At 43.9% G+C, this 26,269-nt stretch overlaps 3 protein-coding genes across 14 annotated transcripts in view; 1 reads left to right on the forward strand and 2 right to left on the reverse strand.

Moving 5' to 3' along the window:
• The window catches only part of LOC147030729 (tetraspanin-4-like), a 41,286-nt gene extending 38,510 nt beyond the window's left edge, over positions 1–2,776 (reverse strand). The window contains exon 1 of one of the 7 annotated variants that reach the window (XM_085875082.1): positions 2,510–2,776. The gene's annotated coding sequence lies outside the window, so the exon portion shown is untranslated. The remainder of the gene's footprint in view (positions 1–2,509) is intronic. The other 6 variants (XM_085875078.1, XM_085875077.1, XM_085875084.1 and 3 more) reach the window with 6 other exon arrangements.
• Positions 2,777–9,256: 6,480 nt separating this feature from the next.
• LOC147030730 (DNA-directed RNA polymerases I, II, and III subunit RPABC5) lies at positions 9,257–19,226 on the forward strand. Of its 6 annotated transcripts, XR_015056494.1 has the most exons (5): positions 9,257–9,411; positions 14,741–14,837; positions 16,327–16,463; positions 16,874–16,978; positions 18,908–19,226. XR_015056494.1 is itself a non-coding variant. In XM_085875087.1 (4 exons), the coding sequence occupies exons 1-3, from the start codon at positions 9,288–9,290 to the stop codon at positions 16,433–16,435; spliced, it is 330 nt and encodes a 109-aa protein (XP_085731213.1). In that variant the 5' UTR covers positions 9,257–9,287; the 3' UTR covers positions 16,436–16,463; positions 18,908–19,220. The 6 variants fall into 6 exon arrangements, 5 of the variants coding, with proteins under 5 accessions (XP_085731213.1, XP_085731212.1, XP_085731216.1 ...); XM_085875087.1 differs by lacking the exon at positions 16,874–16,978 and having other exon boundaries at positions 18,908–19,220; XM_085875090.1 differs by lacking the exons at positions 16,874–16,978; positions 18,908–19,226 and adding an exon at positions 10,824–10,964 and having other exon boundaries at positions 9,362–9,411; positions 16,327–16,512.
• A 4,654-nt stretch (positions 19,227–23,880) lies between these two features.
• LOC147030731 (uncharacterized) overlaps positions 23,881–26,269 on the reverse strand; it is a 47,553-nt gene continuing 45,164 nt past the window's right edge. Inside the window, exon 16 of the mRNA XM_085872195.1 lies at positions 23,881–24,598. Coding sequence (XP_085728321.1) covers positions 24,373–24,598 — 226 coding nt within the window. The 3' untranslated portion in view covers positions 23,881–24,372. The remainder of the gene's footprint in view (positions 24,599–26,269) is intronic.

Genomic DNA, 26,269 nt, shown 5'->3' on the forward strand with positions numbered 1-26,269 from the left:
AATTCCTTTCAAACAATAAAACAGTATACATATAAACTCCTCCATTCGACTCAGCAGTTTGCAGTTTACAAAAAGCAGTTTACAAAAATATGAAAATGTCTTCCAGAGACGACTCAATTTCCATTTGCCCTCTAGGGTTTCAAGCAGGTGTTGCAGCTCTCATGTCATCCTCCTTATTTTCCTGTGGTCTTCACGACATGCGTTCACCCTAGGCCTAACCCAACCCTCTTACTATCCCCTCCTATCTCTCTCCTATTTTCTTGCTCGTTCATTCACATTCTCATTATTTTGTCCAACTACGGCCCCACTGCCATCCACTTTCAAGCGTCCACTCACCACACGCTTCCATGAGCCTCGATTTTATATTTTAAAAAGTGGAATTTAACCATCCGGCTGCTATCCTGACAGTGAAAGACAACGGTGGGATTTATTTGTCCACAGGCAGGACGATTGGCTTGAAGTGCCCTTTGACGTGAGACACCATTGCCAGTTGTGTTGGCACTGCACAAAAACTTTTTGTGGTCGGATCCGATTCTTCCACCAATGGAATGCAGCTTCAACGAGTTCAAGTTCAACTTTCGTGCCAGTTTCATTTTATACATGGTTTGTGGGGTTATGAGTTATAAATTTCGTTTATTTTTGTGAAACTCTGAATTGATTGAACACGATTTAGTGGGGCAACTTAGCTAAATATAGCATAACAATTGTGCATTTTGTTAGGAAAGCACCAAATTTGGCACACTAGTAGCCTATCATATTATGAACAGATTTGGATATTGGGCTATCTCAAATTTTTGATGGCAGTGAAAAATGGCTGACACAGCCATCAGCGGCTGAATTTGAGATGGCCCAATATCCAAATCTGTTCATAATTTGATAGGCTACTAGTGTGCCAAATTTGGTGCTTTCCTCACAAAATGCACAATTGTTATGCTAACTTGCCCCACTAATTCAGTTTCAGGATGATTAGAAAGTTCAAACTTCCATGTTCACAAATTAGTGGGGCAGATAACAGCAATTTTTGAGAGGAATCGTGCAAATGATGATACAAGCATCAAATTTGGCGCATTTGTTCTCCAGGGGATTCGAATCAAATCTGCCTGATTGGCCATTTGAAAATCCAAATTTTGAAAAAAAAATAAAACTTCAAAAAAAGACAAGATCACGAATCAATGTTGGATGCTGGCTGAGATTGGTGAATGTTTCAGAAACATCATCAAAGACGTTCCAAGTCTGCCATGCAGTTTTCTTCCCTTTACCGCGGAAGGCAGACACGACGTCACATCCAGTGAACGCATGGAAGTATGGGATCCCTCGAGCTTTCTCAGGCCCTATTGCAGAAACTACCTCATGGACTGGAATCCATCGCGCCTTGGCTCCTTGGCCAAAGGCAATCCACATGTTCTCAAGACCTAGTTCCTGTAAGGATGGCAGTACAGATATTGCTATGACTAGTACGTCTGTGTCATTAGCCTTAATGATAATGGACTTGCTACCATCCGTCGTTGCATCCCTGGTGTGTACAAATATTCGAGAGCATGTACAGCTTCTTCATGACAACATGGAGACACAGCATCCAGTGACTTCCTGGTGTTGCTAATGGCATCTTCTCCCTTTGTGACAATGACTGTGCTTGTCGTCTGTGCTTCACACATCTTTTCCGCAAGGAAGTGAAACAGCTCAGTCTTGTTGCCATCATCTCGAAGAAAGCTTCTCCAGTTACTTGGGGTCTTACTGGTTCCTGTCACTCTTCTTCTGATTCCTTGCCCCCTCTTCGACCTTGCCTCGGACTTCAGACTTGACTTCTTGTACACATCAAACACTACGTCCACCCTCTCGTACCTGGCACCATAGGATTCCACCTTTGGGATGATGTCTTCTTTGGCATAGTCATCAAATATCTTTGAAGTGCGTGGAGGTCGGGCATTGATAAGTGCTGAGCCATCAATGATAACTGCATGTCCCCTTGGTTCTCTGTCTGGGATGTTCACTTGCGCTTCAAGAATTTCAGCCAGCTGTGACTTCAAATTTTTTTGAAGTTTTTTTTTTTCTTTAAATTTTTCAAAATTTGGATTTTCAAATGGCCAATCGGGCAGATTTGATCAGAAAGCCCTGCAGAACAGAAATGCCAAATTTGATGCTTGTATCATAATTTGCACGATTTTTCTACTATCTACTACACTACATATCAATACTTTCACGTGGACGGAAGAGACGAGCCATTCTCTTATAATGCTTGCAATATTTTTCCCTTGATAAACTTTTTAAAGTTATTAGTAACAGACGAAAGGTTCATTGTGACGAATGCTGGCTGTAAGCTCACTGACGTCATACATGCAAATTGCGCGTTTCGTGACGTCGTTGTGGATCCGCGTGCGTGATGCGCATTCCATGAACGCGTCGATTTTGAGGAGGAGGACAAAGAGGGATCAAGGAAGTCGGGGAGAAAGATGAAGGTAGTTCTCGAGAGGGAGTTGGAGAGACAAAGTGAGAAGTAGTTCGATCGTACCTTCCCCCTTCTCGCACGTTCTCCTGCTTCTCCTTTGCCCTTGATGATGATCAACGTCTTTCTTTTGTCCTGCTCACTTTGCACTTCCTCCGCAACACTTCACCTCTCTCTTTGCTTCTTTCCTGCTTCAGTACTTCATCCGATCCCCTTTCCGACATGCCCCCACCCCACGCGGACTGGACCATCGTGCTGTGTCCGCGCCCAAGGGTGAGTTGTCCGCAGCATTGGTTGGAAACCTCCAAGCAGCGTGGTGGAATCTCAACAAAAATGACGTCATAACCGCAAGTCGCTCGAGCGGTCGAAGATGCTCGGGAGGGGGATGACGTCATGGCTCGAAAGACAGACAACCCCCCCACCAGATCGCTGACGTTGAAAATCCCGAGTCAGTCCAGCTCGCTTGGTATAATCTTGGCTCCAGTCCTGGATTAACCATTAGGCAGACAAGGCATGTGCCTTAGGGCCAGCCAAAAATTCGGGCCAAAAATTCTTTTCACATTAAATATTTGTCTTTTTTTGTATAAAATATTTTGTTCTTGAATCAGTTCATCTTTTGTCTGGGGTCCATTTCCATGAGCCCGAGATCTAATTTAAAATTTTCAGGTCATTCTCTAAAATTTCAAAATGTGCCTTAGGGCCAGCCGAGGCTTAATCCGGCACTGCTTGGCTCGGATTGCACTATTTAAACAAAAACAAATGGAACAAGGTAACTCCATTCCAATCGTCCCGAACAGCGTCCCTTCGATGGTTCAGCCTCGGTGGCATAACCGTGAGAACATCCTCCATGTGTCTGCGAGGAAGGTGGTTCGAACCCCAACTGAGTCTACATACCAAACGCTTTAAAATGGAAGCTGCTGCCCTCCTCACTTGACAGTCATCCTTTAAAAAGGATGGAACACGTACAAACAACCATAACTTGGCAACCATTGCAAGGCTTCGCTGGGCATATTGGCCTCCTCGTGCAGACTCCTTGAAGAAAGGGATCTCATTGAATAGAATTGCTTCCCTGCTCATCACCATTCCCACCACCTGGTGTTGGCTTAAGTGCTAATGTTGCTGGTTTAAAATCTTAAGGTCTTGAGTTCATGCTGCTGTTTTATTTTTTAACCGTTGAATTAACACCAGGTGCGTTGACCCAGTCTGTCATACTTCTGAGGTTGGCAAAATGAGTACCAGGTTACTAGAAACAGGGGGCACTGCATCAGCAGCATAGCTGTGCCCCCAGAAAATTGTGCCATTGGCTGCATATCCACACAAAGAAAAGGCAGTGTGTGTGTGTGTGTGTGTGTGTGTGTGTGTGTGTGTGTGTGTGTGTGTGTGTGTGTGTGTGTGTGTGTGTGTGTGTGTGTGTGTGTGTGTGTGTGTGTGTGTGTGTGTGTGTCCTCCATAACTCCAAAACGATAAAACCGAGCAACCTGAAACTTTGCATGTATACGAAGAAAACTCCGAGGAAGTGCAAGAGTGAAAATTGGATGTTTGGCTTAATTAAAACATCCCTTTTCAAGATATCATTAACGGCGTTATTTAATTATATCCTTCATCAGGTGATCCTCGGTCACCTCGCTGCCTGGGGTCTTAAGGCGTTTCCTGGGTAACCTAGCTGGGGAATGAAGCAGCAATGTTTTTTGGCCTACTCAACCGTGCCTTGACTTGGAACAGGCCGCAACGATTTCTTAACGATGGAGTTTTTTTTTCTTCTTCACTTTCCTCACTAATATTATTGAATGCCTGTTCATCATAGCTACGAATCACTGGGTATATTGCAAAGCTTATAAACGCCTCGAGACACCAGTGTTTGTGGCTATTTTTCATTTGCACGTATAAATAACCGAGAGAATCTCTTAAACTAACCAGAATTACAAAATGTAAGCTCCGGATTTGAAAGTATCACCAGTTCCGACTCATTAACAAAGTGATGATTTCTACAATTCGGACATTGCACGGGCGTTTCCATATCAACAGCAATTGGTAATCGCTTGTCAAACCAGGCGTTCCGTTGGAGTGCTTAAGCCACTTACTGTCCAGTGCAGTTTGTGTCCTCATCTGGATGTACAGTCAAGATTACTCCAAGGTAGAGGTACATATACAACACACACGGACATTGTATATGTGGGTAGATTTGGGTCTGCACGGACTCTACGTGGGTGTGTGGACATGCCATAACTGTTACAGGTGCCGTCGTGGCAAAGTTTCATCCCGTATCTTATGGAGGTTCTATCAGGTTTTCCTTTGTCCTCGCACCTGTTTATAAAGCACTTGGTTATCGGATTTGCTTTCCAAAGGTTTTATGCTTCTCTTTGTGAGTTTCAAAGCAAAATATTGTTGTGGGCCGAAGGTCGGTGGCGAGAACGAACACTAGGTGGGGGAATCTTACGTCGTCTCCCACCAAACTCCCCGGAATTGTAGGCCATTGCTCAGATAACTGCGCGAGCAGGGGGTCATTTAACCGACCGTGTTCGCCAATATCTCAACCGCGTAGCGTTGGGTCTATTTGTCTAGAACCAATTTACCTAATTAACTACGCGATTTCGACTACCGGGGAAACCACGCCCTCGGCACGTCTTTCTTGAACCAGGTCACTCTACCGACTGCGGTAGAGTTCCAACTACCGACTACCAACTCTGGTTCGGGTGCAGCCAAGCGGAAACTGCCAAAGCCGTGCCGGCTGGAATGAACGGATTATCGGGGATAAAACCCCGCCTAAACTCAGATCTGAACCATGCTGGACCAATTGAAGAAGGGACAGAAATGGACTGGGAATATTTCTGCAAATGTTTATTTCCAATAAAAAGACAAAGGCAAGATTTAACGCGAATATGCAAGAAGGAATATTTACAATGGGCAAAAACACTTATTCAGATATACTTACAAGATGGGCCCACACGCAGACACACACACAAAATGAAAAGAAACCCAGAGTCTTTGTTGGATCCTCGCAGCCGTGGAGAGAGACAAGGTGGGGGTCAGAGTTCGGTGGTGTACCTGACCGTCGGAGGAAGGGCATGCTCCGCGATGTGGCACCTGACAAAGGTCGTTGGTCCGGTCCCCAGTCGCATGTAGGGACTCGTGGTTCATGGCGGAGCTTGGGTGGTGAACAATCGGGGTCCACAGAGGGAGGTCAGGGTTGCTCTGTCCTTCCTTAAAACTCCTCGTAGCATCCACCGTGAAACTCCAGAACCCTGAACAGCCACCGTGAAACAAAACTGACTGCTTACAGCCACCGTCAAAGCAAACTCGACCCATTACAGCCACTGTGAAACAAAACTGACTGCTTACAGCCACCGTCAAAGCAAACTCGACCGGACCCTTTTACAGAGTCTCGGAGATTTATTGGCCTCTCTCCACGGGGAGGGGCCCTTGGCGAAAACGCACTTCACTGTCCGCCTCTGATTGGACAGGGTCCTCCGGCCCACCTTTCCGGGGCGGGGCCTCTGCCCCTGCCAGAAGACCCCAGTTACTCCTCTACGTGGCTTCGCTCTCAACGAGTAACATTGTCAGCGCCGCGAAGGTCATCGTACAAGAGTTACAACGTTCGTGGGAGCCGAGAACTGGAATCGTGAGACCCCCTCTCGGCAAGGCAAGGAACGAGCAGCCAGTGGGTGGTGATGGAGCGTGATGGGCCGAAGGTGTCGTGGAGATGGGATGGTTTATTTTGATGTAATAACCTAACTAAAAGAAATCGCAACGCACGCTTTTGATTCTCCCACTAGACAAAAGGAAGGGATCTACTACACACATACTTAACGACATAACTGACTTTTGGGACATCTGTATGTTGAATGCAAATGGTTTCCAGATCCGTAACAATATATTTGATAACACCCAATTTCTGAGCCGTTTGCAATGTTAACGTGTTTTCTAAATTACTGAGCCAAGTTTTTTTTTTCCACCCGTCACGCACAGCTGTTTATAAAGGTTAATGTTTGTGAACATGTCCCTGAAACGTCTAGATATAAATGTAACAGTGTTTTTCAGTAAAAGCTACTCAAGGTTTTTAGGTTGTAAACAGTACGTACTGAAGTCGGTAATCACACTGACTCCAACGTGCCGATTCCCCCAAAATTGCTGATATTGGCCAAGTGTGTGTGTGTGTGTGTGTGTGTGTGTGTGTGTGTGTGTGTGTGTGTGTGTGTGTGTGTGTGTGTGTGTGTGTGTGTGTGTGTGTGTTATTGATTGGTATCTACATATGGAGTTTCAGAATGTGGAATGGAGTCCTCCCAGGGCACGCTCAAAGCATCCACCTTCATTTCAGTAAGGGGTCACTATTCATGGACCAAGCTGTGAAGTTTTCTGTTCTCAAAGTTTTGTGCCGAGGGCTCTCTTCAGGATCGTCGCTGAGCCCCAGACAGCTTCCAACTGTAGTTCGTTTGTTATAATATTCCCAGGGATGGTTTTTAGCTCACCTGTAAAGTAGTTCTGGGGAGCTTAAAGGATGGCGTGTCATCCGTCCATCCATCAATCCGTCCGTTCGTCCATCGGTCCAAAAATTCTTGCAACTTCTTCCCAGAAACTACACATACAATTTCAATTAAAGTTGACCACAACCTTCATTACCTGTGATGGCATAAAAAAGAAAAAAAACGAGGTCTGAAAGGGTCAACAGAGGGAGTTTATGGCAGGGGGCCGGGGGGGGGGGAGTGAGTTCTTTACTCTCAGGCTATGGCCCCTGGTCCTATCACTGTCTACTCTGTTGAATAATTCATCTTCACTTATTTTATATAAACCTTTAATTATATTGAACATTTCTATCATATCTCCTCGTAACCTCCTCATTTCTTGTGTATAAATCCCTGTCTCCTTCAGCTGCTCCTCATAGCTGAGTCAAGCTCGGCCCGGAATCAATCTTGTCATCCTGCGCTGAACCCTCACGATGGCATCCATGTCCTTCAGGAACTGTGGTGACCAAAACTGCACACAATATTCTAGATGTTGCCCTCACTAAATTCTTGTACAATGCTAACACCACCTATTTTGATTTATAAATGCCCCCCCCCTCCCAATACAACCTAAAACCCTGGCACTGTGCTGCCTGCTTATCTCTTGTATCTATGACCACCCCCAGATCCTTCTCCTGTGTGACACGCTCCAAAATGACCCCTCTCACCCTGTAATCTCTAATTTCATTATTCTTTCTCATCCCCAACACCTTATACTCGCTCAGGTTAAATTCCATCTGCCAATATTTTGCCAAATCTATGCAAGTATCAATACTTTCCTGTATCTGATCAGCACCCCCTTCTAAGATCCACCTCACCTCCAAGCTTTGTCTCATCTGCAAATGTGGAAAGCTTTCTCTTTACCCCATTATCCAAATCATTGATGTAAATCATGAATAGTAATGGTCCGAGTACTGATCCCTGAGGTACCCCACTGCTTACATCCTCCCAGCAAGACATCCTCACACTCACAGCCACTCTTTTCTTCCTATCACTGAGCCAGTTTGCAATCCAAGTGAATGGAGCAAAGTTCATGATGCAAAAGGAGTAACAAATTGGCACCAATGAAAAGTACACTACAGGCGAAACAGTGTTCTATGGATGGTTTCTTCATACATTTACTTGGTACCATACTCTACTCGTGTTTTCCACTTTGAAGTAGCATTTTTATACTCTACTTGTGCACCTGTGCAGCAGTGTTTGTTGGTGGGAGTTGGTACGTTCAAGGAGGGGGGGGGGGGTGCATTGGCTTTGCCGTGGTTGCTGTGGTTCTCAAGATGGGTTTCTTTCTTCCTTTTTGTTTTTCTTGTTTTGTTTTCGATCTTTTTGCTACTGGACCTTCCTTCCCCTTCTGCCTTGTATTCCCCCTTTGAGGGCTCACGCGGTCTGGGGGGCAAAAACTGTGTGGATTTTTTGGGTCAGAAAAGCAACAAAAGAACAAGGATAGCGGTGAGGAAATGTAAGCATGAGCAGGCACGACGGGTGTAAGGCTGGCGAGAGGGTGAGAGAGAGAAAAAGGCAGGAATGAACGCAGGACATGCGGTCTGGCCTGTGTGATGAGAGACCTAGCCTGTAAGACCTCGTTGAGGATTGGAGCGATTCCTCCGAGAGCAATCTGCGTTGAAGACACTGAGGCAGAGGAGAGCCTCATCGTGACACGTTGATCGGAGGGGGAAGAGAAGCGTTTCCTCCTCCTAAGTGTCACCCGTGCCGACCTGAAGCAACGTGTGGCTTTCGGGTGTTGCACGAATTGCTCCGGTTCGTTCGTTAGCGAAGTTCGAGAACCCTTCCAGGCAATGGTGGTGGTGAAGCGTCATCCTTGTGGCCTGTGGCTGGGGCGAGAACGCTGGAACGTCAACTCAAACAGGCCTGAAATCCTCTTTCCTCCCTCACATTTTCTCCTTTACCAATTATTTTCTTTATATCTTGGAAAATATTATTTTGTTATTTTGCCTCCACCCCTTGGGATTGGCTAGGGATACCTGTTGGCCTGTGGAATTGTCTCGTCCATTTTGTCTTGGCCCCTGTCTGTACTTTAATTTCTTAATTATTACCATTGCATATATTTTATTATTTTCCTTTTTTTTTGTAACGTGCTTTACCCATTGCTTGGTGGTGCATCCTGTGTTTCTTTACCCTGAATAAAACATTTACATTTGTTCTTGTTTTGAATTTTGCATTCGGTACTGTGTGTTGAAGAGTGCGGTGTGTGAATATTATTCGGGCGGTGAAGAAGACGGCAAGTTTCGCGGTGGTGAATGTATTAATTCTCTGTTTTCTTTTTTCTGACTTGTCATTGAGATCGTATTTGTTGAAACGTTTTGAGTGAAGATGAGTAGAATCTGATGTACAAATTTTACCCGAACGTCAATCGATGTGACAATAAGAGGAACGTGTTGGTTTGTTTTGTATTTCCGGTGTTTCAAAGCGTTCGTTGGTCGAGTTGTGAAGAGCAACGTTCCACTGCCGGTAAATCGATTGCAACAAGGACTGTTTATCTTGATAAATCACATTCTATGTAGTTTATGGCGGAATGATTGTGAAATTATTCAGTTTTGATGTAAATGTGAAGAAATAGCCGAGAGGGGTTTGACGGGATGGGCCGCGGGTTTGACGGGGATGGGCCGCGGGTTTGACGGGGATGGGCCGCGGGTTTGACGGGGATGGGCCGCGGGTTTGACGGGGATGGGCCGCGGGTTTGACGTGGATGGACCGCGGGTTTGACGTGGATGGACCGCGGTTTTACGGGGATGTGCCGCGGGTTTGACGTGGATGGGCCGCGGGTTTGACTGGGATGGGCCGCGGGTTTGACTGGGATGGGCCGCGGGTTTGACGGGGATGGACCGCCGGTTTGACGGGGATGGGCCGCGGTTTGACTGGGATGGGCCGCGGGTTTGACTGGGATGGGCCGCGGGTTTGACTGGGATGGGCCGCGGGTTTGACTGGGATGGGCCGCCGGTTTGACGGGGATGGGCCGCGGTTTGACTGGGATGGGCCGCGGGTTTGACTGGGATGGGCCGCGGGTTTGAGTGGGATGGGCCGCGGGTTTGAGTGGGATGGGCCGCGGGTTTGACTGGGATGGGCCGCGGGTTTGACTGGGATGGGCCGCGGGTTTGACTGGGATGGGCCGCGGGTTTGACTGGGATGGGCCGCGGGTTTGACGGGGATGGGCCGTGGGTTGTTAACCTCTGCCATCGAAGATCGGAGGTTACTGTTTTCACCCCATTCTGTTTGTTACTTACGAAATCGAAAGATTTCTGAAGTATATTGATCACTTCCGTTTCTGTTTGTTTGTTTGTTTGTGTTTGTTTGTTTGTAGGCACGATAACTCGAGAACGGAAGAAGCTACCAATGTCAAATTACACCACATGATTCAGGAGGGTGATGGCTAGTGCTGATTAGATTTTGGTCAAAATCGGTCAAAGGTCAAGGTCACTGAGGTCAAACATAATTCCGTAAATTAATCTGGAGAAATGGAGTATTTTTGCTTCGCTCGATGTGACGAGTTCGTTTTAACTTCGATTTTAATTTTGTCTTCGGTTTTTGCGATCGCTTAGGACGCTTAAAACTCAGTTGTAGAAATTCTGGTAAAATCGGATGTTTTGGAGACGTTTTAAGATTGTATAAAAAATATTTCACTCGACACGTCACGGGTCGTCCCATGATGCAGTGCACTTGAGCAGAGGCGGCGTTGATCACGTAAAGATTTTGCATGTGCACGCTGACGGTGTTTTCGATAAAGATGGTGTTTAAAAGTCATTTTTTATCCCAATAAAGGTTATCGTCGCATGCCTGACTCGCTAAGCCATTGCATTATGTAAAGATTGTTGGTGGATGGCCGAATATTACGGTTTTGTGACTGATAAAATAATTGCGTGTAGAAATGGAGATTTTTGCTTCGTTCGACGTTACGATTTTTGATGGTTTGGGACAGAATCATCGAAGAAACTTCTGGTTTGCGTCGCTACCTTCTCTCGAGACAGCTTTTATTCGACAAGGTCAGAGGTCAAGTTGACGATTTCGTAAGTACCAGTTTATGACTGCTTGTTTGTTTGTTTGTTTGTAGGCACGATAACTCGAGAACGGAAGAAGCTTCCAATGTCAAATTACACCACGTGATTCAGGAGGGTGATGGCTCGTGCTGATTAGATTTTGGTCAAAATCGGTCAAAGGTCAAGGTCACAGTGAGGTCAAATATTCGATTTTTGATAGTTTCGTACAGATAACTCGAGAAAGGAAGAAGCGACCAATGTCAAATTACACCACGTGATTCAGGAGGGTGATGGCTCATGCTGGTTAGATTTTGGTCAAAATCGGTCAAAGGTCAAGGTCACAGTGAGGTCAAACATCCGAAACATCTGATTTTTGATCGTTTGGTTCAGAATAATCGTAGAAACTTCTGGTTTGCGTCGCAACCTTCTCTCGAGACAGCTTTTATTCGACAAGGTCAGAGGTCAAGTTGACGATTTCGTAAGTTCCGCTCTGTGACTGCTTGTTTGTTTGATTGTTTGGAGGCACGATAACTCGAGAACGGTAGAAGCTACCAATGTCAAATTACACCACGTGATTCAGGAGGGTGATGGCGAGTGCTGATTAGATTTTGGTCAAAATCGGTCAAAGGTCAAAGTCACAGTGAGGTCAAATATCCAAAAAAATTATGACTCGAGAACAGAAGAAGCTTCCAATGTCAAATTACACCACTTGATTCAGGAGGGTGATGGCTTGCGCTGATTAGATTTTGGTCAAAATCTGTCAAAGGTCAAGGTCACAGTGAGGTCAAACATTAGATTTTTGATGGTTTGGTGCAGAATCATCGTAGAAACTTCTGATTTGCGTCGCTGCCTTCTCTCGAGACAGCTTTTATTAGAAAGGTCAGAGATCAAGTTGACTATTTCGTAAGTACCAGGCTATGACTGCTTGTTACTTACGAAATCTAAAGATTTTGTAAGTATATTGATGCCTTCCGTTTCTGTTTGTTTGTTTGTTTGTTTGTTTGTAGGCACGATAACTCGAACGGAAGAAGGTACCAATATCAAATTACACCACGTGATTCAGGAGGGTGGTGGCTAGCGCTGATTATATTTTGGTCAAAATTGGTCAAAGGTCAAGGTCACAGTGAGGTCAAACATCCAAAACATTCGATTTTTGATAGTTTGGCACAGAATCATCATAGAAACTTCTGGTTTGCTTCGCTACCTTCTCCAGAGACAGCTTTTGTTAGACATGGTCAGAGGTCAAGTTGACGATTTCGTAAGTACCAGTCTATGACTGCTTGTTTGTTTGTTTGTTAGCATGATAACTCGAGAACGGAAGAAGCTACCAATGTCAAATTACACGCGATTCAGGAGGATAATGGCTCGCGCTGATTAGATGTTGGTCAAAATCGGTCAAAGATCAAGGTCACAGTGAGGTCAAACATAACTCCATAAATTCATGTGGAGAAATGGAGTATTTTTGCTTCGGTCGACGTTACGAGTTTGTTTTAACTTCGATTTTAATTTTGTCTTCGATTTTTGCGATCGCTTCGGACGCTTCAAACTCGGTTGTCGAAATTCTGGGATAAATCGGATGTTTTGGAGACGTTTTAAGATTGTTTAAAAAATATTTCACTCGCGCGTCACGGGTCGTCACGTGATGCAGTGCGCAATTCCGTAAATTCATGTGGAGAAATGGAGTATTTTTGCTTCGCTCGACGTTACGAGTTCGTTTTAACTTCAATTTTAATTTTGTCTTCGATTTTTGCGATCGCTTCGGACGCTTCAAACTCGGTTGTCGAAATTCTGGTACAAATCGGATGTTTTGGAGACGTTTTCAGATTGTATAAAAAATATTTCACTCGCCACATCATGGGTCGTCACGTGGTGCAGTGCACTTGAGCAGAGGCGGCGTTGATCACGTAAAGGTTTTCCGTGTGCGCGCTGACGGTGTTTTCGAGAAAGATGGTGTTTAAAAGTCATTTTTTATCCCAATAAACGTTATCGTCGCATGCCTGACTCGCTAAGCCGTCGGATTATGTAAAGATTGTTGGTGAATGGCCAAATATTACGGTTTTGTGACTGATAAAATAATATAAAATAATTGCGTGGAGAAATAGAGATTTTTGCTTCGGTTGACGTTACGATTTTTGATGGTTTGGTACAAAATTTTCGTGGAAACTTCTGGTTTGCGTCGCAACCTTCTCTCGAGACAGCTTTAATGAGAAAAGGTCAGAGGTCAAGTTGACGATTTCGTAAGTACCAGTCTTTGACTGCTTGTTTGTTTTTAGGCACGATAACTCGAACGGAATTAGCTACCAATGTCAAATTAGACCACGTGATTCAGGAGGGTGATTGCTTGTGCTGATTAGATTTTGGTCAAAATCGGTCAAAGGTCAAGGTCACAGTGACGTCAAATATTCGATTTTTGATGGTTTGGTACAGATAACTCAAGAACGGAAGAAGCTTCCAATGTCAAATTACACCATGTGATTCAGGAGGGTGATGGCTCGCGCTGATTAGATTTTGGTCAAAATCGGTCAAAGGTCAAGGTCACAGTGAGGTCAAACATCCAAAACATTCGATTTTTGATGGTTTGGTACAGAATCATCGTCGAAACTTTTGGTTTGCGTCGCTACCTTCTCTTGAGACAGCTTTTATTAGACAAGGTCAGAGGCGAAGTTGACGATTTCGTGTGTGTGTGTGTGTGTGTGTGTGTGTGTGTTGGTGTTGGTGTTGGTGTTGGTGTTGGTGTTGGTGTTGGTGTTGGTGTTGGTGGGTTGCATGTGTGGTGATATCTGAGGTCTTCGTTTACACTTCATATAGCTGAGTTTTCCAAACCGGATTCCTCGTATTTTTATGTTGTTATGTAAAAATGAATACTTATGTAAATTAGATATTTGGGTCTTTCATTTCCAATCAATTTGTAAACATTATCAGAACATGTTTTCACTTTATCATTTTGTGTAGATTAGTGATAAACACTAGCCTGTTGTTGGCTTACTCGTTCAGGTGGTGGCTTGGGATCCTCGGGCCCTGAGTTCAAGCCCCGTTGGCCACTGAATCAGACAGGCATTGGTGTTAATCTCTACATCATAACCAATCCAAAGAAGCACCTCCTGCATGATTAGCCTGAGAATACTTTCTCATGGAGGAATGTAGATTGGAGATTTCTTTTTCAAAGCAAGGTGTAATCTCTCCTGGTGTGGTTATGTTCTTGTGTTTTTGCCTCCACCACCGAAGGTGAAGGTTATGTTTTCACCCCTTTCTGTCTGTTTGTCTGTGTGCAGGATATCTCAAAAAGTTGTAGATGTATCTGGATGAAATTTTGTGGACAGGATGGGTGTGTGACAAGGACGAACTGATTAGATTTTGGTGAAAATCCAGATCCGGATTTGACTACTAGAATTTTTAAAGTGATTCTTCACCATTGAGAGATAGGTCCAAAAACGATATATTGCACGATATCTCAATAAGTTGTAAATGGATTTGGACGAAACTTGGTGGATGGGTTGTGTGTGTTGCATGGATGAATTGATTCGATTTTGGTGACGATCCGAATCCGAATCTGGATACGACATTTATTTTATTTTCCAAGTGATTCTTCACCGTTTGAGAGATAGGGCCAACAACAATATAGTACTGTATTGCATGATATTTCAAAAATCGATTGATTGGGCCCGATATGTTCTCGTGTATCAGGTATTCTGTGGCGGAGGTCAGCGCTCTACCGAGTGCCCTTCTACTCTAGTATGTAAATGTCTGCATCATGTTTTTGGTTGTTTGTTTACTTCTGCTTTGATTGGCATTGATGTTTGCTTCAGTCATGATCATCCCCGTACGATGTTTCACGTGCGGCAAGGTGGTGGGAAACAAGTGGGAAGCTTATCTTGGACTTTTGCAAGCTGAATATACAGAGGGGTAAGTGGAACAATGAGTTGTAATGTATCTATTCATTCATGTTATCCTTCGACTGGCCAACCTCTATGCACGCCATTTTGTCGGCAAATCTTTTTGCTGATGTACAATTGTACATCCTATTACGTGTACACCTAAAAGCGTAGTAAAATAACACAAAAGTAGAGTAAAATTTACATTTTTCAGAGTGGATTGCATTTTCACATGTACTCTCCCCTTGGAGGTGGATATCCTGAAGGGCAGTGTTTTAGAAATATATCCTTTTGCATTGAAAAATATATCCACCTGCACCACTTTTTCTGATTGAAAACTTTCTGTAACCTCATTGGCACATGGGCTGGCAGGATAGTCGAGACTCTAGAGCAGGGTCTCCATCCTGCGGCCCCTAAGACGGATTTATGGGGCCCGCGGTGCCATATTAAGTTTACATTACAATGCGGCCCGCGATACTGCCACTTTGTCAGGGTCAATGATGAAAGCGTTCTGTAATTTTTATTATGATTTTGATTCATATTAGACACGTGTTTTTAATACAATTATTCATTTATCATATTCGTTGGCAAGAAAAATATATTCAGTGCTAATTTTTGTTTAAATTTCCGCATATATATATATATATATATATATATATTTTTTTTTTTTCCGGAATTTAGCGTCCTTTTTTTGGGTGCGGCCCTCCGCCCCTCACCACTGGTTTTGTGGCCCTCCGCCCAAAAAGGTTGGAGACCCCTCACTCACCTGTAAGTTGTCACACACTCACCTGTAAGTTGTCTTGCCTGGGTTTCAATCTCAGCTGAGCTATAAACCATCATCCCAGTATTTCATGGGCAAGATAGTTCATCAATGTGTGTGCCATCCCTCGGATGAATGTTAAACTGGGTGTCCCGTCTGCCGGCCAAATTAGTTGGTGGACCTTAAATAGCCCTTGGTGTCCTTCACATAGAGCAGAAGAGCCCTCAAGCACTGAAGAAATTCAAAATTCCTGCTCTAACCTGCAGGGGGCACTGCATCAGCTGCATCGCTGCCTCCCCAGCAAATGGTACCACCTGCAGTCATGTCGGGAATTTGGAAGAAGAAGATTGGCACACACATTCGGTGTTTCCATCCATCTTCAATTAGCAATGCCTATTGTTGAGTGTTGTGCACCAGCACTGGCAGGAATCTGGCTTGTGTTTTGGATCTTGAAAATCTTTTGAAAATGCTCTGGAATTTGTGATTAATATGTTCAGTTATTCACATACTTTGTTCTATTTCTGCATCTATGTACTTGCTCTGTTGAATGATTTCACTTTTGTAAGAGTCGCTTTCGACATCTGTGGATGAAGGCACACCCAGAAGAGGCTTGATCAATTTATGTTTCTTTATCTTAATCTCCACATCATAACCAAAGTTTAATCGAGAAAGTAAATTTACCAGACCACCACCCAGAGTCGTATAAGAGGGGAAATAAAAATTGACTTTAATCAACTGTTCTTTTGTTTAATCTCTCCAGAGATGCTTTGGATGCGCTTGGTCTGAAGCGGTATTGCTGCAGACGAATGCTACTCTCCCATGTGGACCTCATAGAGAAACTTCTGAACTACACTCCTCTCGAGAAATAGTCAAGGAACCCATCTCCAAATCCTACATGTACAATTTTTCATCATTTTGATTTAATAAACTTGGTATTTGTTATTGATTTGCCTTTCATTTGTAGTTTTATTTCATACAGTGAGACTTTTTAATCTCCTTACTTGCATTGTAGAATTAATCAACAACTTCAGTTTGGTTAACCCAAATCAGTTCCTGTTTATAACCTTTCCTTGTGAGTCTTACTTGGTTTGAGTGGGCATAGTAGTAAGAAGTTGCAATCCTCAACCCTCCTCTCTCAAGAAAGAGAAGTAAAGTATTTTGTTTCAGGCCTGGTTGGCTTGCAGTGTTGTGGTATCTTCTTGGCTGTAAGGCATGGTCGGCAATTCCATACTTCAGCGTTCCAGACACGCCAGCACCAGGCATGTCTGGAACCATAACCAATGCCTGTCTGATCTCTCAATTGCCAGACTCCTCACACGGGAAAGAGGAAAAAAATGGTGGTGTCGTCTTTGAGCCAAAAACTCTCTTGATGACTCCCCCGTTCATCTCTTCTTTTTCAGCCAGCAAGAAAGGTGGGGCACCAGATGTGGTTCATGATAAAAATTTACTTTTCATCAGGAGTTTACAAAAGCAACAACTTGCATTGCAAAATAGTTCGTGTATAGCCTCTTGAAAATAAAATAAAATAAATGACCGCCTTCAGTACTTAGCCGTGAAGGCGGACCCTCCAATATTGGCAACATCCAGTTCATCTGACCGGCACCATGCAGCTTCAGGGAAGGGTGTGTAAAAATGATGCTATAACTCAAAGATAAAAGAAAACAAGACAAGTAGAGGTACATTCAAAGTACACCACCCCATGCCAAATAATCGATGTATTATATTACTAAAACTCTCATCTTGTATGTATGTTCCCGAAATACAGCCAAAACGGTGCACAAGAGCGCAAAACTTTTAGGGCCACCTTACCATTCTCCTGCGGTGTGTAGTATAAAGTTCTGTTAAAATCTGGCAACGAAAAAATTATTAAAAATTCAATTCCCGATTCAGTCAAGTCCTCTTCTGGAGAATTTGATCAATGCAAACAACCTCAATGGTATAGTCCGCTGGAGCTATCTTTTTTTTTTTTTTTCTTGAAATTATTTTTGTCATCAACCACTGTCAACGGGTTCATGGATCATCTAGTAATAAATAATCCTCCAGCACGCGACGTTGCTGGGGTACCTTTGACTCTCGGCAATGCCACCGTGCAAAACATCGAGACAAAATTAGGAGGGAACCGTGTACAATAATTGATTAATTCAGTAATTAAAATAAATAATCATAAAAATTTAATAGCATACTTAAACCACCATTTTTTTTTTCATCTGAATCTGTAACTGTTTGAAAATTAAGTAATTAATCGAAAAATGAATAATTAATCGATTAATTGATTAAACATTAAATCAAAAATACCCCTCATAGACAAATCACTTGTTCACAGTTCTCCAAATATGAGCTTCCTTGCTCAAAAGGTGCCTGAGATATTGCCCAGATGAGAAAGAAAAATAAGTAATTAATCAATTGGTAATAATTAAGTAATTCATCAATTTATTTATCAAAAAATATATAAATACCGTTTTTGCCACTTTTTTGTTTTTGCCATGTTTCACTTTTGTTCCCAATTTTTAGCTTCCGAGCTCAAAGGATGGCTGAGATATTTCCCCAATAAACATACTAAAGAAAGAAAGAAAACAGTAAAAATTGAGCACTCCCTTCCTTTGGCGTCCGGCGATGACATCCTGCATCGCCTGGATATGGAATTGGGAAGGAGCAGTGCACAACAAAGTTGAAGTTTTAACTACAACTGAACCGGCATTCAATGTGTGGGACACTTAAACAGCACTTATCACCGTTGTACACCTAAGCCGTTGACATCTCCACCTTCTTTCCACAATCGTAACAATACTTTTTGACATACCATCGTGGTAATAGAGGGTGGAGTCGCCAGCAAATACATAAAAGGAATTTTCCACAGTTAGATCGTTGATGAAGATTATAAATAGGACTGGGCTCAGAACACTCTGCTGAAATAATGTTCCAGCCTTGTTAGGGAGAGGAGATGAAAGGATTCTGCTGAGACACATGGCTATGACAGTGGAGGAAGTCAGTATTTCAAGAGTGGAATTGGGCTTGTATGCTAGAGGCAGAGAGTTAGGAAAGCAAGACAGGATGTCAGACTGTATCAAATGCATGAGATATGTCCAGAGAGACGGCCCTGATCTCATGTTTGACATTGAGGGCTTCCATCCATTGTTGGGTGAGTAGAACTAGCATGTCCAATATAGAGAGACCTTGTCCAAAACCAAATTGGTGATTTGAGATGAGGTTGTTGTAAAAAAGGAAGGGTTTAATGTAAACTGCAATGATTGATTATTCCATGACCTTGCTGATAATTTGAAGAAAGTTGATAGGTCTGCAGTTGAGGGGGATCGGTTTTTGCACCTTTTTATGTCGTGCAGTGATGGCGGATTTCTTGGCGGATGGAAGATGACCAAGCACAACTGAGGGTGAAAATGGCAGAGAGAGGATGTGCAAGAGCAGCAGAGCAGGTGAGCTGATGCCGTCCGGTCCAGTAGCAGAGTCAGGGTCAAGGGTTGAAATGACCTTCACCTTCTCAGGTGCAAAGGACAGTCCAGGAGCAGTTGGGTATGACGGGGAGAGATGTGTACCGATGAGGGATTGGGGATTCAATATTTGGAAGCAAACACAGAATTGAGGCATTCAGCTTTCTCATGAGCAGAGTTGGCTGTGGTGCCATTTGAAGAGAGGTCTGGTTGGCTTGTTAGGGAGGGATTCTGTATCGGGGAGGGATTGGGGGTGGTGGGGAGGGAGCATGTGCTCTCATAAGTTCTATATCTCCACCAGGAGCAGTAGATATAGGAGACAGACATAACCAGGTGCCATCAGATTTTAAAAGAGGGAGACATTTGAAACTTCATTCTTGAGGTTGGACAGATGTAGTTGTCTGTCTCTCCCAAGAGTTGAAACACACTTGTTGCTGATATTGCCTTCAGGCAGGTTTGCTCTCCAGGAAGAGGATGGAAGTTGCTTCATCAAATCCGATCTACTATCTTCCTTTTACTTTTGCCGACCCACATTTACCATACACCTTCATTATTTTTTTTTCCTCAACCTTTCCATTGCCTAATGTTACCTAATGTTTATAATATATAAAAAGAAACAGTCTCTTAAAATGTTTTAACTTCCTCTTTCACACGTGTGGTTTTCTGTATTTTATCATATTTCACGACTCTTCTTGTTCCTCTTCTTGTTCTTCAAAATACTTCAATTTGACCTTTCCTTCATCCCGTGTCGAAAACGTCCCACTGTTACGTTTCTTTTCTCCATTCTCTTAATTCTCCTTCATTGCATCCCTCACGTCATTTCTTTAATCGCGTCTCTGACTTTAAAAATTTTAAAATCCCAGTTTGCAATACATGTTCTCGTTCCATCAATCGTCTTTCTTTTCCAACTTCAGTGGCAATTCACCCTGACTTAAATCCACCTCCTCCTAACCCCTCACCTGTTATACCCTCTGCTTACCCCTCCCATCTTGCCCCTCATCCTACCTCCGCGATTAGCAACTCTTCATTGAATTCTGATTTAGTATCAGCTCCTCCTCTGGTGTCTCAAACCGTGTGGTGTTCTAACATCTGCGGGCTCCATTCTAACTTGACAGATATCTCACTCTCTCAATCGGTGCACTCCTCTACTTCTCAAACATGCTCTTTCATTCCTCTCATCACACCTCCCCCTCTTCCCAACCCCTCAAATCTTGTACCTCCCCCTGCCCGCTGCCTTCTTCACCATACCACTATCAAATCTCATCCCTCCCCTCTCCCATCACCCTCCTGCCCCTTGGCCATGCCTGCTCTCATCGACTCCCCTCCCTCTCAAAGCTTCCCTTTCACCCCTCCCTCTCAAAGAAACATTCACACACTTCTCCTTCCAAGCTTCGCTCTCACCTTTCTTAAAAGACCCCCCTCACTCTTCTTCCTCAACTCTCCCCTCTCACCCTTCTCCATCCAATCTCCCCCTCACTCCCCCTTCTCAAAGTTGCCCCCCCTCACATCCACAAAGCTGCCTGACCCCTCTCTTCTATCTCATCCCTCTACCTACTCCAATTTTCAACTGCCCTCTGTCCCCTCTCTTATTACTCCCCACTGTGCCTCATCCCATCACCACCGACCCTTTTCTTTTCCTCATCCGGCCCTCACCCCAAGCTCTTCTGCAATCCCTACACTCTGTCAAAAACTCCCTCCCTCCCTCATCCTACTCTCCCCATCCTCTGTACCCAAAGCCTCCTCCCCTCCCTCTTCCTTAACTGTCTTGTACTCAAACATCCGGGGCCTTCGCTCAAACCTGACAGATCTTTCCATGCAGGTTGCCACTGACAGACCAGACATAATCTGCCTAACAGAAACTTTCCTCCCTCAAGACGTCTCTGACTCCCAAGTATCTCTCCCTGGTTACTCCCTCCTCCGGGATGACAGACCTGAGCCTCGTCCTGGCGGCGGTGTTGCTCTCTTCATCAAAAACTCTATTCCTCACTCTTCATGCACTGTCCTCACTCCCCCACACCCCCAGGAATACCTCTGGCTACAGCACTCCCGCCTCATGTTTATGTGTGTTGTACCGTCCACCAAACAGTGATGTCTCAATTTACACCTCACTCGCCGAAAACATGGACCAACTTCTATCCTCTCATCCCAACTCACTCTCCTCATATGTGGTGACTTCAATTGTCATAATGCCAGTCGGCTGGGTGTGGGTACCTCCCTCACCTGCCATGGCACTTCAGCAAACGACTTCTCTGACTCGTTGGGACTGACCAATCTGTCCACTTCTTGACCCAAATCTCAACCAACAGTACTCAATCTCTTCTGGATCTGATTTTGATGTCTTTCCCTGAAAATATCTGATCTTATGTTCCTCCTTTGCTCCAATCGGTTCATCTGAGCACATGCTTGTCAAAGTCGACATCTCTCTGTCTGTTATTAGAGAACCACCTCAGCAGCGTCGAGTCTGCCATTTCAATCAGGCCGACTGGCAGGGACTTCAAGTAGCCATCAAACTTCTAGTCTTCCATCTCTACTTTCTCTGACATCAACTCCTTCTGGGAATTATTTCAAAGTGTGATATATATACATATATATATATATATATATATCTCTCTCTCTCTCTCTCATCCCATCTCATCTTCAATTGTTGTACCTTTCCTCCCATCCATGAGACACTGAAGGTTGCGGCGAGGCAGTTGTCCTGAAACAACTTGCCTTCGCCTCGTTGAAGGCAAATCCAACTGAAGGCAATCTCAGTTTCTTCCACAAAGCTTGGAACAAGTGTGTGTCTACCCTGAGGAGAGCCAGGAAACAACATCTTTGTAATCTCAAGTCTCTCTCCTCCAAATCCTGGTGGCATCTCGATAAGTCTGTTTCTGGTGTATGTTCCCCCTCCATCCCCTTCCTCACCTCAAATGGCCGCACAGCTGACACTGCACGCGAAAAGGCTGAATGCCTAAAGTCCATGTGTGCTTCTAAATCTTGTGTCTCAAACAGATTGCTTTCTGTACCTCCCTTAAACAGTCAGACCCAGCAATTCCTGGACTCTTGTGTCCTTTTCTCCTGACAAGGTGGAGATTTTGCTGTCAAATCTCGACTCAGATTCTGCAACCGGTCCAGATGGCATCAGCCCATGCATCCTAAAAAACCTGCTCTGCTGCTCTTGCTCACCCTCTCTCTATTATATTCACCCTCTCATTTGATCAAGATCATCTGCTTGGAAATCAGCAAACATCACTGCTCTGCATAAAAAGGTGCAAAAACAGATCCCTGCAACTATAGACCATATCAGCCTTCTCCCAATCACCAGCAAGGTTATGGAATCCATCATCGCTTCTGACATTAAATATTTCCTCTTCTCCAGTGGCCTGACATCCGATCATCAATTTGGATTCATACCAGGTCACTCTATCCTGGATATGCTGCTGCTTTCCCAACATTGGATTGAGATCCTCAATGCCAGACATGAGATCAGAGCCATCTCCCGAGCCATACCACGTGCATTCAATACGGTATTGCACCTTGCCCTGCTCACCAACCTCTCTTCCTTTGGTATCCAAGGCAATCTCCACTCATGGCTCACAGACTTCCTCTCCTGTCTTAGCTAACATGTGGCCCTTAATGGAGTTCTCTCATCCTCTCTTCCTGTCCAGGCTGGAGTTTCTCAAGGCAGTGTTCTGAGCCCTGTACTTTTTCTGGTTTTCATCAATGATCTCTCTGACTGGAAAATCCTCTCTATATTTTTGCTGATGACTCCACCCTCTGCCGTCCCATCTACCATCCCTCAGTTCAGCAAGCAGCAGCCTCTTCACCCTCTGCTGATCTGGATAAAATCACAAGCTGGTCCAACACATGGAACATGTCTTTCAATCTTGACAAATCTCACACTCTCACTATGTCTCTCCGAAAGTATCATCTGGAACCCCCCCTCCCCCCATCTATTTTCTCAAGAATCCTCTTAAAGTCCTTTCATTCAAGCTTCTGGGTCTCACTATCTTCCATTATCTTTCCTGGGAAAGCAACATTTCTAAGCTGGCCTCCAAAGCCATTCGCCGACTGGACATCGTGCAAAGTCGTACTTTGGCACACCTGAGCTCCTGACCCCGTACAAAGCTTTCATCTGCCACCTGATGGAGTACCGCTCTCCCCTTTGGGTTGGTGCTGCCGCCTCTCACCTTTTTCGGCTTCATGCTGTGGAAACCAAGACATTGAAGATCATTGGTATCTCCCACGATGAGGCCGAGTCTTTGGGGAGGTCAATGGTCCTTCTGTCTTCTACCATCCTACAATCTTCTCTCGGCATCGCCATGCCCCCCTTCCCCCACTCCGTCTGCGATCTGTCCCCACCCCCCTCTATTTCTGCAGGGCGCTCAAGGTCCGCCAGCAACTCCCTTCTGGTAAAACTACCAACAAAAAAAAAAATTGTTTTAGCCCATGTTGTGCTGTTCAATAACACCAGGTAGATTTACTCAGCCTGTCATCCATCAAAGGTTGGCAAAATGAGTACCAGCTTACTGGTAACAGGGGTACTGCATCAGCGGCGCAACCATGCTCCCAGCAATGATGCACCCAGCAGCCACAGGCTCAATACGAAACATGAATATTCTCGTGTCATCCCCATACTTAAACACTATTTTCTACTCCATGAACTCTTGCAAGGTACTGTTTCTTTCCCTCTCTCTTTTCCTCTCATTCGCTTGCCTTTGTCCAACTGCTGTCCCACTGCCCTACTCAGTTCTTTGCCTTATTTTTTTTTTATCCTCACTCTTCCACGATCCTCTCTTTATCTTGTAATAAAAAATAATATACAAGTATGCATATATAAAGTGGAAAAGAAAAATCATTGGATCAAGGAAATTACAGAAATAAAATTGCTGTTTTTGATTCAATTTCTTTATTCAGAATACAATACTTTATTTGTAAATGACAGCAAAATGATGTGTGAATATGTTCATTATTCACAATAATCTTGAAGCTATTGCTGATAAACAATGATTTTATTCTGCATTGGGAACGAAAGGAAAATGACACCGATTTCCAGAATCAAACTCTACTTTTTAGAATAGCTACTAGAAGATTAGAAAAAAGATTATGAAGTTTTACATATTTACCCATGAAGCAACACAAATTACTTGGGAGTTTGTGAAAGTATTGTCAACAGAAAGTAGGAATTCATTGTGTAGATGCAGGAAATGGACACACCTAAGAGATGTGATTGAGAAAGGGAGAGAAATTTCAAGGACAGATACCGAGTTAACTCGATGGCTGACCTTGCCATTTGAGGAAATTAGCTTGGTGTGCTTGGTGAACTTAGTCTACCCAACTATATTGAAAATGAACCCGAATGTGTTGTGCAGAGCAGGTTAATGCAATAATTGTGCCTGAAAAACGTGCTGAAGGTGTTTCTTTTGCTGATTCCAGGAATTCGATTCACATTGAGATTTGATGCAGGTGCAGTTTGAGACACTGCTGTATGTGAGTGTCTTCTTTGTACCATCTATGCAAGACATTTCAACCTCCTTGCGTTGCAATGCTGTCTCTCTGCAGCAACTGCAGTGATGCTTCATTGAGTTTGTGTTGTTTGAGTACCTGTTGGGTTTTATGGGAAGAAGTATTTTCAGATTAGATTACATTCCTGTTGAACTGGAATCAAATAAAGAGGCCTTGACCTTGACCTAACCGTTTGAGATTCCATGACCCTGGAATCAAATCATCTGCATTTGACATGTGCACAAACCTTAACATCTCAGACTGCAAGTCATATATCAGATAGTTTACCTGCATTATTTTCTTCTCCACTTTTAAACCCCCTCTCTCACTGCTGTTGTCCCCTGGTAGATTATTTATTTATAGTTGAGATTCAAACTTTTCTCATGATCATCAATGATTATTATTTGCTGATACGCAAGAAGAGTCTTTAATTCCTTTCATGACCCTGAACCTTTCAACAAAATATCGACGAAATATTTTGTTAATGAAAAAAAACCCTGCATGTTGAAGCCGATCCATTTCACAAAACAGGCAAAAAGGGCATTTGGTGGAGTGCATACCTCTGCTAAAGGCCCAGTCACACCTTGACGTTTTAGCCAGCTTGTGCCGATTTTTTTTGAAAATTTGTCAAACGCTGGTACACGTCGAATACGTTTTGGGTAAGTTTTGATAACATTGAGAGCACGCTGAAAAACACTGCCATACGTCGTTGTACGCTGACTTTAAACATTGTACTTTCCGGTTGTCCTCAAATTTTCCATGCTTGAAATTTTAAGACGTATGCCAGCGTATGACTCACACGTTCCGCATAACGCTGGCCATAAGTTGTAGGCACGTCAGGCGATCGTTGACAGACGTTACTTGTAAGTTACTCATAAGTCGAAACACGTCGAGGTAATGTTTAGTGTACCCGAAAGTTATTTCTAACCTATGAGTAATGTGTTGTACTCACGTTACGCGATCGGTGACACACGTTACTTGTGAGGTGCTCATAAGTCGAAACACATCAAGGTAATGGTTGGTGTCAGTGTTCCAGACTCCCTGGTTTTATTTTTTTTTTTCTTCCTTCCTTCGGTATGATGGTAATTTTGACACTTCGATTTCTAGTGCGGTAATAATATAATATAATTTAATAATAGGCTGCCGCACAATGATTTAAATCATAACTGCACTGTACACTGAACACCGTCATACCGAAGAAAAAAAAAACCGGGAGTCTGGAACACTGACGCTAACCATTACCTTGACGTGTTTCAACTTATGAGTACCTCTCAAGTAATGTGTGTCGATGTGTGTCAACGATCGCATATCGTGCGTACAACTTATTCCCATCGCATGCGGAACGTGTGTCATACGGCGAGTACGTCGTAAAATTTTCAACATGTTTAAACTTACAAGACGTACTCCACTTACTACGACGTATGATAGCGTACTTTAGCGTTCTATTCACGCATACCAAACTTACCCATACAATATTTGACGTGCGCCAACGTTTTAGACGCATTTTTCAGAGGTCGGCATACGCTGGCAAGATCGCCAAGGTGTGACTGCGATGTTGACACTTCCATTTCTGCGGCGGTTATGATTTGAATCGTTGTGTGGCAGCCTTTTCATAACCTACGCCACGTCATTGTCGGCGATGCGTGCAGCGCGCTATGCATACGTTGGACTATCGTTGGGCATAGGTTATGAAGGCCGACAACAGGTTCAGCATTGGTTGGTATAAGTTATCTAATAACACAACGAAACGTTCTGTGTCCATTACTAATA

This window comes from Eptatretus burgeri, chromosome 3 (assembly GCF_056783735.1).
Source record: "Eptatretus burgeri isolate ZD-2024b chromosome 3, Ebu_testis_v1, whole genome shotgun sequence".
In the NCBI taxonomy this organism is placed as follows: Eukaryota; Metazoa; Chordata; class Myxini; order Myxiniformes; family Myxinidae; genus Eptatretus; species Eptatretus burgeri.